Source organism: Bos grunniens, chromosome 6, assembly GCF_055505025.1.
Source record: "Bos grunniens cultivar Pamir isolate PY7600 chromosome 6, Bosgru_T2T1.0, whole genome shotgun sequence".
Lineage (NCBI taxonomy): Eukaryota > Metazoa > Chordata > Mammalia > Artiodactyla > Bovidae > Bos > Bos grunniens.
Window position 1 is genome coordinate 14,309,012 of NC_141170.1, and position 15,342 is coordinate 14,324,353.

General features: G+C 47.1%; 1 protein-coding gene across 3 annotated transcripts in view; it reads right to left on the bottom strand.

Annotated features, from left to right (window-relative positions):
• Positions 1-15,342, bottom strand: part of CRMP1 (collapsin response mediator protein 1) — a 66,221-nt gene that overhangs the window by 27,097 nt on the left and 23,782 nt on the right. For all 3 annotated transcript variants that reach the window (XM_086404851.1, XM_086404852.1, XM_086404853.1), the window contains exons 2-5: positions 14,918-15,006; positions 9,251-9,435; positions 7,862-8,026; positions 1,069-1,130 (exon numbers count right to left, since the gene is read on the bottom strand). In XM_086404851.1, coding sequence (XP_086260977.1) covers positions 1,069-1,130; positions 7,862-8,026; positions 9,251-9,435; positions 14,918-15,006 — 501 coding nt within the window. The remainder of the gene's footprint in view (positions 1-1,068; positions 1,131-7,861; positions 8,027-9,250; positions 9,436-14,917; positions 15,007-15,342) is intronic.

Genomic DNA, 15,342 nt, shown 5'->3' on the forward strand with positions numbered 1-15,342 from the left:
TCAACTATGCTAGAGAAACACACACTACTTTTTCCATGAAACTGAATGAACTTTTAGCCTTTAGGATGCCTTTGATGGTTGCATCAAAGGTTTCCAGGACATCCGGGGCTAAGTTATATCCTGTAACTCCAAGTGTCTATTTTGAAAGGGAACACATGGACGCTTCCTCCATTGCACATGAAACCCCATGGTGATCATGACAATCTGCTTATTAATACCCGAATGGCGCTTGCTGTGTGCCAGGCGCTGCCCTAGAGCTTTACTTGTACGGAATCATTTAATCCTCGACAACCTCTCTTAGTGGTAAGTGCCATTAAGAGCCTAAAGCACAGAGAGGTTAGGAAATCTAGCCCAGGCTACACAGCAAAGTTGGGGCTTCCTGTCAAGCAGCCTGGCTCCAGCATTCATTTCCTTTGCCACCACACTGCCCCACCTTTTTAACAAGCAGAAGGCAGAGCGATAATAACAAAATCAAACCAGGGGTCCTAGTAGTGAAAGAAGGCCCAGGGCCCAATAAATTGTAATCCGCTACATCTGTACTCCTCAGAACACTATCTTCCTTGACTCAACTCATCCACATAACAATTGTTTGAGGTTGACAGGGCCAGCGGTGATCATGCTGTATAGATGAGAAAACTGAGAAAGGACATGACTCGCACGTGGCTGGAGGAACAGCCAGGGCTCTGCTTCAAGTCAGAGACCTAAGGAAATGGTCCCCAAACTCGCTTGAGCCCCAGAATCAGCTGCAGAGCTTTCGGGACATACAGATTCCTGAAGTCTAGCCCTGAGCATCTCTGATGGAATCTAAGAGTCTGTGTTTTTAGTGAGGTCTTTACATGAGGCCGAGGACAAGCTGAGTTTGGGAATCACCATGCAGGGGGTCCCCACTCTATGCCACTCTAGCCGGAAAGGAATACAGGGTGATGACTGACAGTTCAGTGTCAGAACCAGGACTTGAACCCAGGGCCCTCCCCGGCCTGCTCTGACATCTCCCCTGCCCTGCGCTGCCTTCCTGACAAGGCAGGTCTATTCCTGCCCCGGGGAGGTGGAGGGTGTATGAGGACCTACCTGGCTATCAGACATTTGGTAGAGATCCTTGTAAGCCATGTAGACCTGGAAGGAATTGACTCCTGTTTCAAGATAAAAAGAGAGCAAAAAATGCATTTAAGAAAAAAAAGAACACGTCTTGCCGGTAAATCAATAAGCACAGCACAGAGTGGTAACAACCAAGATGGAAGGGTGCCATCAGAATTCACAGCAGGGGCATCTAAGCTAGCCTGGGGGTGGGGATAAGGGTCAAAGGGGGCCTCCAGGGAAGGCCACGTGTCAGCTGAGTCTGAAAGAGCAGGAAGAGGAAGGGGAAGAGGAAGAAGGGGACGGGGAGGATGAGGGGGAGGGGAGGGGGAAAGGGAGGGAAGAGGGAAAGGGAGGGGAGCTACCTGGGCTGAGAGGGAGGGGCGTGCACGGCACAGACAGAAGGAAGAATAAAAGGACATTAGATGTGCAGGTGCTACAAAGTGTCCTGTGTCAGAAGCAAAAAGATCATGTGCTTTTAAGAAAATTCCCTTAGGCTTTTTCATTCTGGTAAAATACACAAAACAAAATTCAGCATCGTAATCATTTTAAAGTGTACATTTCAGTGGCGTTTAGCGCATTCACGATGTTGTACAGCCATCACTATTGTCTAGTAAAACACGTGCTTTTAAAGCAAGGGAATGACACGATCGGACTTTTTTGTCCCAGAAGGACTCTTCTGGAAGGATGGGTGTGCAGAACAGCAGAGAGACATGGAAGCGAGTTGGAAGATGCTGAAGGCCAAAGGGACAGGTGAGGTGAGGCTCTGAACCAGGGTAGGAGCTGTGGGGATGGAGAGGGAGTGAGAATGTGAAAAGCTGAAATGACAGGATTTACTGTGCAGTCAGAGGTGGGGGAGCAGGGCATGTGGGGAGAGGACTGCTCCTAGTGCCATCAAGGGGCCCGAGAACAAGGGACCATTATTTCACCTTCCACACCCACAGCATGTGCTGAAAAGAGCCAACTCACTGGAAAAGACCCTGATGCTGGGAAAGACTGAGGGCAGGAGAAGTGGGTGAGAGAGGATGAGATGGCTGGATGACTTCACTGACTCAATGGACATGAGTTTGAGCAAGCCCCGGGAGATAGTGAAGGACAGGGAAGCCTGGTGTGCTGGAGTTCGTGGGATGGCAGAGGGTTGGACACAACTTAGCAACCAAACAACAATGAACAGGTAAAACCACAGTGAAAGGTAAATTCATAGCCTTAGATGCTTTGTTATTTTTGGAAAGAGAGGAGAAACATATCGATTGAGTAAACTTCTACAATCAGTTCAGTTCAGTCACTCAGTCTGGAAATTCACCAGAAATTAGAAGTAAACAATACAAATATAAAAGCAGAAATAATGAATTTGCAGAATTGATAAATATGCCTTAGAACTGGTTCTGGTGAGTGGGTGGATGGGGGTAAAGCTGTCTCAGATTCGCTTTTGTCCAAATCATGATAGAGTTGACTCATTTTAAATGGAAAATTTCTATAAGTTAAGTCTTAAAAATTCAAAATAAAAAGCAAACAACCAACATGGTGAACATATCTGCAACAAACTAAACAAAAGTTTCTTTTTTCAAAACCTCTTATTTGAAGAATATCGCCAGGAGTTGCTTCTGGGCAGAGGAGGGAGTTGTGACTACAGTAGGGGCCCATGAGAAGTTCATCACGGAGGTCTTTGTTTGGGGCAAAGTTCTATTTCTCACCTGGAAAGGGGAATCTTGTAATTCATAAAGTCACATTTTTTCTTCTGTGGTTTTCTGCATGCTTCATTTTACAGTTTAAAAAGATTAAAATAAAAGCAATAAAGCAAAAAAAGGCACTCAGAATTTTTAGACAACTTTTTTTAGTTGGCTAACAAATAAAGATAAACACTATTTTGTCTTATGTGTAATCAAAGTAATTCAGATGGAAACCTCAGTACTGTACACTTTAGAATATGCTGCTCAACGCTAGTGAATAAGCATCAAAATGATGCTCTTTCCTAACAAGTGACAGGAAGATTGGCACAACCAATTTGCACCTGCTTGGAAAACCAATCCGTATCAAGAGTTGTGCTTCAGTATCTTTGGCCCGGTAATTCTACTACTAGCGGTAAAACTTTGGGAAATACAGTCAGCCCTGTTACTCAACAACCTCCCAAATTCATAATCTCCATCATCACAGTCCTCCTCCAAGGAGGCTGCAAGGAGCACCAAGGCTAAAGGATGACACTGAACACCTACTGAGCCATCAATCCATCCATAACACCCTCCAGTTCTCAGAACTGTCTTACATTTTTTAGCAAATACCCTCCCCATATCCAACCAGTAACCTTGGAAGCAGCCATGTTCACGCCACATGGCCACAGATCACAGATGGCCGGTCCAGGGCTGGGCAACTAACAGATGCTGAGCTGAGCCAGGAGGAGGGACTGAGTCCAAGTGACAGCAAAGGACATCTGACTGGTCTTTGGAACAGATGTCCACCCAGACAAAGTGTGGGCTGTTGTATTCCACTGCAGGGACTACGGAAATAGAGAATGCAGGTCAAGGGTAGGAGGAGGGCAGGGCTGGCTCAGAGAGAAAGGCAGGGATGAGCACAGGAAGACTTCCTGGCATGGCACAGATGTATTCATGGATCCCTGAATACACGTCTCTATCACTAAAGGAAAGCTGCTTTGTTTAGCTTAAGCCAAGCTCTGGAGTGAGTCTCTTGCTTGTAATCAAACATAGGGAAGCTGACATTTATATCAGTAAAGAAAAACTGGATTCATAAACAATAAATAGGTTTATTGGCTGCAAGACAGATTTTTACATGACAATGTGCATTAAGAATATTCAAGAAGAGAATAAATGGGGAGCCATCTCTGAAACTTATGAGAGCCCAGAAGCCCCTTCTCAGGGAATATTCATTGTCTGACTCATCAAATATTCACTGAGTATGGACTATGGGCCGGTACCATTCTAGAAGCTAGAGATACAGCTATGAAGGAGGCAGGAAGGATTCCTATCTATATTCTAGTGGAAATAAGCTGTGAACAAACAAATAAATGAGATAATTTCATGTAAAAGCAGGAGGCAGGAAGAAGTTAAACAGGCTGGTAAATAGTTTAAAGATTCACAAAACTTTTACAACAACCTTTCTCAAGAGGTAGAATCTATTTTCTCATTTCTTGAATGTGGGCTGTCTTGAGACTGACTCTGAACCGCAGAATGAAGCAGAAGTGTGAGTGGACACATTCCAAGCCTGGGCTCAGAGGGCTTGCAGCTCCATCAGCCTCACGGAGACAGCACGGGAAGAAGCCTGTGAGAGCTGCCGGGGAAGGGAGGGTGCAGAGAGCCATCCCAGGCAGCCCCCACCTCCCAGCTGCGGCCTACAGCATAAGTAAGCCACATGTGGGCAGCAGAACCACCCAGCTGAGCCCAGGCCAAAGTGCCTTTCCACAGAGTTGTGCGCAAATAATAAATGTTGCTTTTTATTTGTTGTAGTAAAATACACCTCACCTAAAATTTACCATCTGCACCATTTTAAGTGGTTTATGTACATGCACACTTCTGTGCTTCCATTTCGAAACCTTTCATTTTGGCAAAACTGGAACTCTATCCCCATTAAACACTTCTGCTTCATTGACTATGCTAAAGCCTTTGACTGTGTGGATCACAACAAACTGTGAAAAATTCTTAAAGAGATGGGAATATCAGACCACCTTACTTGCCTTTGGAGAAATCTGTATGCAGGTCAAGAAGCAACAGTTAGAACCAAACATGGAACAACAGACTTGTTCCAAATTGGGAAAGGAGTATGCCAAGGCTGTACAGTGTCACCCTGCTCATCTAACTTATATGCAGAGTACATCATGTGAAATGCCAGGCTGGATGAAGCACAAGTTGGAATCAAGGTTGCTGGGAGAAGTATCAATAACCTCAGACATGCAGATGACACCACCCTTATGACAGAAATCAAAGAGGAATTAAAGAGCCTCTTGATGAAGGTGAAAGAAGAGAGTGAAAAAGCTGGCTTAAAACTCAACATTCAAAAAACTAAGATCATGGCATGCAGTCCCATCACTTCATGGCAAATAGATAGGGAGACAATGGAAACAGTGACAGGCTTTACTTTCTTGGGCTTCAAGATCAATACGGATGGTGACTGCAGCCATGAGATTAAAAGACTCCCTGCAAGAAAAGCCGTGACAAACCTCGACAGCATATTAAAAAGCAGAGACACTGCTTTGCCGACAAAGGTCCATCCAGTCAAAGCTCTGGCTCTTCCAGTAGTCATGTGTGGATGTGAGAGCTGGAACATAAAAAAGGCTGAGCACCAAAGAACTGATTTGCTTTGAACTGTGGTGTTAGAGAAGACTCTTGAGAGTCCCCTGGACAGCAAGGAGATCAACCAGTCCATCCTAAAAGAAATCAACCCTGAATATTCTTTGGAAGGACTGATGCTGAAGCTGAAGCTCCAATACTTTGGTCACCTGATGTGAAGAGTCGACTCATTGGAAAAGCCCCTGATGCTGGAAAAGATAGAAAGCAGGAGAAGGGGATGATAGAGGGTGAGATGGTTGGATGGCATAACTGACTCAATGGACATGAGTTTGAGCAAACGCCAGGAGATGGTGAAGGACAGGGAAGCCTGGCATGCTGCAGTCCATAGTGGAGCAAAGAGCCAGACATGACTGAGTGACTGAACAACAACAAATCAGACACTAACTCCATGTTCCCCTTCCCCCCAGGCCCTGGCAACCACCTGTGTGTACTCTCTATGAGCTGGATGACAACAGGCCCCTCACACGAGCACAGTCATACAGCATCGGCCTTCTTGTGACTGGCTTATCATGTCCTCAAGGCTCACCCATGTCATAGCAGGTGTCAGAATTCCCTTTCTTTTCAAAGCTGAATGACACTCCATTTTACGGATAGAAAACATTCTGTTTATCTGATGGACATTTAAGTGGCTTCCTTTTTTGAATGGAGAATTAACACCAAGCTCAGACCAGGGGTCTCACCCTGGTACCAGAGCTCTGGTGCTGAGATCACCAGGTGAGCCTCAGAGAGGTCAGCTTGGTGACATGCACAGTATCCCATAGCCAAGAAGTATGAGGGCAGGATTCAGATCCAGGCAGCCCAACTTCTGGGATCTTTTTACATCCTGGACTGTGATTCTGTATAAAAAAAGAGCGACTCACAGCAACTTCAATGAAGGGATAAAACTATCTGGATATAGAAGTTCAGACTTATAAGACCCAAACTGGTAAACAGGCAAGGAACACCATCAGATATTCACATAAAGGAAAAGCGTGCACAAAATGTTTAACGTAATTAGCAGTTGAAGCATTGTAATGTTCAACAGCAGACTGACTTTTATTCATCAAATTAGCAAGGATATCATAGAAGCAATAAGACCCGATGGTGCAAACATGCAGGGAGTGATGGACATAGCGCAGTGGGCACACAAGTGGGTGCATTTTTGTGGAAAGCAATTTGGAAATAAGTGTCAGACTTTTGAAAAAACTTAAAACTTTGACCCTGTAATGCCATTTCTGAAAATCTAAGGAAATAATTAGAGATGCAAACAAATGTTTATACACAAAGATGTTCACCAAACACAATTTACAGTAAAGCAAACGGAAAACCTAAGTGCCCAATAAAAAGGAAATAGCTGAGCAAATGAGCCATTACATTGTATGTTACGAGCCATAAAAAGTTATTAATGAAGAGTAATGATTATTCATAAAATGTTAAGTGAAAAAAGAAGAATTCCAAGTAACTGCTACTGTATAACTATATAGGAGAAAACTGTCTAAATAGGGAATGGAAAGCAATAATCTTTAACATTGATAGTAAGTGGTGATTTGGGGGTAGGACCAGAGGGGGAACTTTTTTTTTCCTTCTCTTGATTTTCTTTATTCATATTGTGGTGATGATACTTTTCTAAGAAAACACAGCACATATATTTTAAAAATTGAAAGTACCCCCCTTTCTCTCCTTGAAGCATCTCATTTATTTGAGGCTGTCTCTTCAGAGAGCCTCAAAATTGCCCCCTTTCTGGGAGGACCACTCATATCTTCTTCACTCTGTTCTCTTCTCTGCTTCTGTGGGTCTTCAGTTCAGTTTATCTTCATTTGGTGTAACACACACTGTAAGGTACCCACACTGTGAAGGGACAGCCTGTGTGAGCCCACACAGAGGAGGGCCAGGATGGACATAGAGATGCACAGACATGATCCCCTCTGATGATAAGCTCAGAGTTTAACAGAAGAGCCAGACAGACAACAAGGGTCTTCAATCCAAAAAACAAAGCAAAAGCAATGGAAAAGGTGTGCCAAATAGGCCCCAGTAACCTGCTATGGATATTGAAGGGATAAAGCAATTCTGATCAGGGAAATCAGAGGAGGTGATAGTTGAGCTGGGTACCAGAGAGAAGAATGGGCATCCCTGGATGCAGGTATAGGGATACCATGAACAAAGACCCAGCAGTGTAGCAGGTTTCAAGGGGTGCCATTCAGGATAATAAACACCCAGATGAGTGTAGTGGGGAGAGAGAAAAGTGAGGCTAGGTCAGTGGGGGCCTTGTATGCAAGGCTCAGGAAATCAGGCTTTTTTCTATGAACAGAGGGATTCTCCAAAGGATCTGAAGGAGAAGAAGACAGACTCTTTAACGAGGGTCCAATATTTCCACTGTTCATGTGGCAGGGCAGAGCTCACAGTTGGGCTCAGAACAGATGCAGTTAAAGAGATTCTTAACTCCACAAACCAGATCCATCGAAGATACAATGATTCCAGAACTGTGCCCCGCTTCTGGGGCTGTAACTGACCTTTGTCCTGCACCAGGACCTCGAGCTCCTCCCGAACGCCATCGTACCAGCTGGTGATGTCCACATGGAGGGAGTAGTCGCAGCAGGATTTGGTGTCTGCTGCTTCATGCCATTTCTCAAAGGAGGTCAGCAGGCTGGACCCAGGTTCAGGAACAACATGGTCAACTGGGACAGAAAAATATGTGTCACATCCCAAGATGCTCAGGACCCAAGTTGTTCCAATGGTAGCCTCTTCCCTGCCACCATCATCACCATCACCTCCAAACAGCATAACTACTGTGACCATCCCTTATCCCCCCATCACCATGATCATCACCACCACTTACACCATCCAGACCAACATGCTCAGCATCACCATCCCCTTCATCACTCTCACCATCGTCAACATCAATATTGTTATTGTCATCACCATCATTATCAAAATCATCAGCAGTGAAACGGTCACCACCATCTCAGTCTTCATTGCCACCACCACTGTTACTGTAGTCTCATCTTCCTCCTCCTCATCACCATCGTTATCATGACTGCTTATTGAATGCTTACGATGTGTCACATACTGCCACAAAGGCTTTACCTAAATTATCTAATAAAATCCTCACAACTACCCTATGAAGTGAGTATAAATACCCCCACTTGGCAGATGAGGAAACTGAGGCTTAAAGAAGGTGAAAAACGTCCAAAGTCACACAACTAGTAAGGAGTACAGAGAAGATTCCCAGAGTCCGGTCAGCGATAAAGACTGGACCGTCTCCTGTGACTCCATGTTACCTTCTTGGGCATAGAATGCAAAGGTGAAAAGGACTTAAAAGAATATGAACCTCACCATCCCTTTTTCAAATAAAGTCTTAGATGTAAAGCATATCAATGGGAAGACATGTCTTTCAAACCACACTGGGCTTTGCACATCCCTCTGTTCCCGCCCTGTTTCTAACATCCACCCTTCACAGCCATAAAGAGCAGTATCTGCTACCCAACCCCTCTCACTCCTCCACCCACATAGGGCATCAAATTAGCCTTTGCTAATTTGACTTTCCAGTCCTTACTCTACTTGACCTCTCAGGACATGGCAAATCACTCTCTCCTCCTTTAAACTTACTCCTCCATGGTTTCCATGGCAATGTGATTTTCAAAGTTTGGAAACATTATGCTATGCATCATTATCACAGCAGCAATACTGACACAACCACTTTCCAGCTGTGAAAATTTCAGCAGCTTCTCTCTCTGAGCCTCTGCTTTCCCAATGGTCATAACAACACCTGCCTCACTGGTTCTAAAACTTTAGCCTTCTGCACACCAGGTACCCAGAGCAAAGAGCCTGATGTTGCTCACAATGCTGGGCATTTGAAAGAGAAGTAGCAGCCTATGGCCTAAAGCAGGGGTACGACTCACTGATCATTGTGGTCCCACCCGCCAGCGCTGCTTTGGTCCCTTGGAAGAAGTCATCAGCAGCCGTCATCCCCTGGGAGGGCTTCTGCAGGTAGGTGTTGACATCAATACCTCCAGGAATAACCATCCGCCCATTGGCCTCAATGGTCTTCACTCCACCGGGAACAATTAAGTTCTCTCCTATTTGCCTGGAAACAGACAACAAAGACAGATTTTGGTTCTTAGAAAAAATGGCTGCCAACTGTGCAGTTTCTGGGGCAGGTCCCACCCAGGGCACCAGGTGGACAGAGAAAACTCAGGCAGGGTCCCTGCCCTCCAGGGGCTCACAGCCTAATGAGGAGAGACATATAAGCAGATGTTTATTACAACCCAGTTCACACTGGGGGTTGGGGAGCACATCATCAGCCCTGGTGATCTGGGAGGGCTTCCAGGGGGAGGCAGGGGCAGAGCTGAACCCAAGAGCAGTGAGACCAGCATTGGCCTTAAGTGGGAAAGTGTTCTCTGAACAGCTTGTCACTCAAGAATACTTCATAGTTTCTTGGCAACTGCCTTGGGGACAGAGATGAGCAATGGCAGGGAGGCAGAGTGACAAGACCCCTTAGCTCTGCAAGTCCTCAAAGGCAAGGCTATGGAGTGAACTCTGACATTCCCAAATCCTTATGTTTAAGTCCTAACCCCTAGCCCCTCAGAATAAGACTATACTTGCAGAAACGGCCTCTAAAGAGGTCATTAAGTTAAAACGAGGTCACTAGGGTGGGCCCTGACCCAATATAACTGGTATTCTTATGAGCAAAGAAGATTAGGACACAGACATGTACAGGGAAGACCACACGGGAACACGGAGAAGACGGGCATCCCAAGCCTCGGAAGAAACCAACCTACCCACACCCTGATCTCAGACATTCAGCCTCCAGAACTGGAAGAATCAAGTATCTGACGTTTAAACCTCCCCACCTGTGCACTCTTACGTCAGCCCCGGCAAACTGATACAGACATGCAATCCTCATAGAAAACGGTTGTGAGCACTGGCCTCAGGAAAGCTGCTTAACCATCAGGCATTAGCACCATAAAACTTACCATGAGGGAGTCACACTGAGGGTGGCAGGGCTTTTCTAGATAGACTGACCAGCCCTTCCATTCCCCATGTGCTTGCTGCCTGCAAATGTCCTCGAGAAGTGGGGCAAATTCCAAAAGTTGGGGAAGGAGGAAGAAGAGCCTAAGAATCTCAAAGACTTGCCCCTGCGGCATCTATCGGCTGTGTCTTGTATGTTGGAACCAGAGTCAGGAGATGTATCTAGGGGCCAGTGGAGGGATGGGGTTGGGGGTGGGTGGAGAAAGACCAGGACAGACTCAACAGCCTCCATGGCCAGCGCCCGCCAGAGACCACAAGCAATGGTTATTTAAAACAGAAATCCAGGGGCTTCCCTGGTGACTCAGTGGTAAAGAACCCACCTGCCAATGCAGGAGTTTGATCCCTGATCCAGGAAGATCCCACATGCCACGGAGCAGCTAAGCCATGCAGCACAGCTATTGGGCCTGTGCCCTCGTGCCCAGGAGCCCAACTACTGAGCCCTCGTGCCGCAAGTACCAAAACCTAGCACCCTAGGGCCCGTGCTTCACAAAAGAAGCCACCGCAGTGAGAAGTCCACACAATGAAACCAAGAGTAGCCCTTGCTCGCCACAACTAGAGAAAAGCCTAGGTAGCAATGAAGACCCAGCACAGTCAAAAGTGCATAAATAAATAAAATTTTTTTAAAAAGGAATCCAGTTGTGCTGAACGGTTGGGATTTGGCCGCAACATTAGTTTCTCTAAGTTATCTAAAAACATCAGTAATGAAGATGCAGGAAAATGTTGCTTCGGTGACCACAAACGTCAGGCGCCAGAGTCCACACGCAGGAGTAGAAGCAGAAGCTCCTTGATCTTCTGGACTCCTGGGCTTGGGGCACAGAGGTGACCGGGCTGTATGTGGGGGGTCTTCCAAAAGAAGTGGAGCATCACACAGTTTGCCCTGAAAATGGAAACGGTTCTAGTCCAAGCACAGTGCCAAGGCCACGGTGAGCCCCCAGGAAATGTCAGCATTTCTGCCAATTTCACCAGCACAACAACTGCAGCTGCTGCTGCTTCTAATCGCCAGCCCTCTTCCCTCTAGAATTCCCATCATCATGTAGAGAATCCTGCCGGGTCCAATCTCCCCACTGCCCATCTCCAAGATCATGGATGATGCCAGGAGCTGAAGGGAAGGGGGTTCAGGGAAGTCACCCCCAAGCCTTATAACAAGAGCCGTGAACTGCTATTGTGCACTGACCACGGAAGACTTTTCTAAGCCCTTTATGGAAGGTCTCATTCACGTTCACACTAGCTGTTAAAGACGACAGGGTGATGTTCAGAATGTGTACCACTCACAAAGGAACAGGCACAGCCCAATTAGAACAAACATGCACACAGACACTTCGGCACAGCCTTCCAGTGGGAACCAGTGGAATCACACCCGAGCCTGAGCCTGGTCTGTGTGACTTGGCTGCCACACCGCAGCGTCAACAAGGCCTACCCTTCAGGGCCATTCTAACCAGGCAGATCATCGCCTTTTTACAAACCCTCTCTCATCTCTTGCCAACAACTTGTGAGGGAGGAAGTGTTCACATTTTACAAAAGAGGAAAATGGAACTCAGAGAGGGGTGGTAACTTGTCCAAGGCCACCCAGCGAGCCAGTGTTGGGTCTGGATTCAAGCTCGGTCTCCCCCAGTCTACTATCATACTCTGCCTGCCAAGCTCAGATGCCTTCCTTCTTCCCTTCCACAGAAGCAGCAGGTTCTCTCCAAACTGGGATTAAACTAAACGGGACACCCAGTGAGCCCCCACGAATTAGGAGGAGGACTCCCTGAATGGTTCTCAGTGACAATGTGGATGGAAGGAAAGAAAAGAAAGGAAGGAACTGGGAGAAGCAGGCACCGGTCCCCAGCCAGCACCACCCTCACCACCATTCAGAAAAAAAGTCCTCAGCCATCAGCATCTGATTCTCCAATGCTCAGCAAATTGGATGGAGCCCTCGATGAATCATAACAAATGCTGCACAAACATAGCTGAATGGCTTTTAGTAAAACTTGGTGAATGGCCGCAAGATGAAAGGATTCTTGGGGTTTAATCAGAGTGAAGAGGAATAACAGCCTCCTTGTGCCAGGCAGTTCCTTGGGCTCTCCTCACTTCCACACCTCCTTCTCAGCCAGCAGGGACCTGGGCCCCACGAGACCATCCGAGACTCTGTAAGGTGTTCAAACATGGTCATTTGCTCTGCTTAGTAAGGCAGGAAAGGTACCTCCAGTGCTTAGAAATTTTACAGCAACAGGGTTAAAAGTAAAAGGCATCTCCCAGGAAGAGCTGATGAATCTTGAATTTACAGACACTGCTTATTTCCTGAATACCCTGGGTGACCTCACACAAACAGCAAGCACTTAATAACTGCAGCCCAACCTCTGAGCATGGGCTCACATCCTGGACTGCAATCTTCCAACCCCCAACTGCACATGGCGGGTGGGAATAGTGGTTCCGTGTCACTATGTCCTTCACGCTCAGGACCCCAGAGGCCTCACATAAGTGGGGAGCTCAATGCGGAGCGGTTGTGCCTCATCTAAGCCGCAGTGACTCAGAAACCTCACTTTACCATGCATCTCACCACACTCCACCCCACCCCGCCATCCCTTTCTGGTTCCAGGCTATACCGTGGCTGAGACTGAGGTCCTCACCTTCTGATGTCTAGGTTTGTATGTTACATTTATCAACATACTGGGGTCCCATCCATCCCTGGCACAGTGCTAGGCCTTATGGGATGGCAGGTAGTAAGACAAGATCTCTCATCAGCGGCAAGGGCATTGGCGGAGGTGGTGAGGGGGAGGTGGGCACATTCAGCACAGAGAAACAGTCTGGGTTCTGGAAGGCTTCCTGGAGGAGGAGCCACACGAGCTGGGCCGGTAGGACAAACAGGAGCTGGGAGGCAGGGGCATGACATGAGGATGGGGGAGGGGCAAGGCATTTCAGATGGAGGATTTATGGATGCAAGTCTCGCAGGGGAGAACTGCTTGGCAAGTTCTGCAAAGGCCATTTTTAGTGCAGAGGGAACTGGGGGACGGGGAGGGAATAAACTGGAAGAGGTGAGGCCTGAGCTGGACCGGAAATGGTCAGATCCATTCAGGATAAATTGCTGGGGGGTCAGGCAGAGGGAGGCCGGGAGGGGCTCAACGCTGCCCTGAGTACCTACTCCTCACAGATGGTCCCTTAACATGCAAGGCAATCCACAGCCTCCTCCTCCTCATCCCTCCTCTTCCTCTGCCCCTTCCTCCCTCTCTTCTCCTCCCCATCATCATCTTCATCGTCAGAGGATACACGCCCAGGACGGACCCACCAATAAACATTCATTCCTATTTGAACTTGACCTTGCTCACACCCCCTCTGTCTTCTTTCCAGGGCCAGCTGCCCAAGTTGGATCTGAGACGATCTCCAACTCTGCTCTTCCCAACTCCAGAGGAAGAGCTGAGCAGCAGAGTAAAAGGTGGAAATCACGTAAAAGCCACTGTCTGGTATTAGGGGCTGAACAGTGTCCCTTGAAACCCACATATTGAAGCCCTAACCCTCAGTAACTCCGAATGTGACCATGTTTGGAGACAAGGTCTTTAAAGGGGTAATTAGGTTAAAATGAGGCTATTAGGGCGGATCCTAATGCAATAGGGCTGTTGTTCTTTTAAGAAAGAGGAGGACAAACCAGAGGCACACACAGAGGGAAGGCCACGGCAAGGAGTTGGCCATCTGTCGGGGGTGGGTGTGGGGGAGGAAGGCTCCAGAGGGAGGGGACATACCTACTCCTATAGCCAATTCACACTGTTGTACAGCAGAAAGCAATACAACATTGTAAAGCAATTACCCTCCAATTAAAAATAAATTAAAAAAAAGAAGATGGCTGTCAGCAAGCTAGGGAGAGAGGCCTCAGGAGAAACCATCCTGTTGGCACTTCAACCCTCAACCCAGGACTTCAGCCTCCAGAACTATGAGAATAAATTTCTGTTGTGTAGGTCTCCCCATCAGGGGTATTGTGCTCTGGGAGCCCACCCAGACTCACACCTCTGGGATGTCCTACACGGCTGAAGAGGCAGCCAGCCAGGAGAAGGCACAGGAGAACTCGAGTCCCAAAGCATGTCTTCCCTAAACCAGACAAGAACCCTGCCTGGAGGCCAACATGCATCCTTCTCTCCTGGCACCCTCCACCCAATTCCAGAAACTGCAGGCATGTAGGGGGAAAAAAAGCTATGAATCTAGTCAGGTGTGCTAGGTTGGAATTAGGCCCTTGCCCCTAACTCATTCTGCAACATGGAGCAGCCACTTGCCCCCAGGGGCCCACCACCCGCCAAGAACAGAATGGCTGGTGTGTGTGCCTCACAGCCTCTGTGGGCCTCACGGCCTGTGTGAGCACCATGGCAGGGAGCCTATGTCATCATGGGGCACTCAGCAAACACCATCCCCTTCTCCACCCATGGTTTGCGCCTCTCCACACGTCTCCATCCCTGGGAGTCACAAGAGCCAGCACAGTTATTCTGGGGCAGAATGCCAGCCTTCTACTTCCTCTAAGGGCTGGGCAGCTTAGGGAGATGGGCTTCTTTAAAAGGTGTGTTTGGTCCACCCACTTTATGAGTCCATCTTCCAGGTAGACGTCGGCATAGAAGGACTGGTCATCGTTGATGATGCGTCCGCCCTTGATGAGAAGTCGGTCACTCTGAAAAGCCAAGCAAAGTAGTAAATGTCATTATAGAAAAGCCAAGAAATGCTTTTTTCTAACTTTCAGCATAAAATTTTCAACTCTTCTAAAGTAAAGAAATGGTCTTAAAAAGCCCCCTGCTAGCCTTCATCCAGATTCTTTCAAGACTTCATCCTTCTCCTTTCACCTCTTTCCCCCCTTAAACACTGGCTTTGTATTCAGAGATATTTTAAAGCAAATCTCGAACATGATATCATTTAACCCATAAATGCTTTACTACATAATCTGTTAGGCAATTAAAAAAAAAACAAACTAAGATCCATTATCCCAACAAACCCAGTCATCATCAATTCC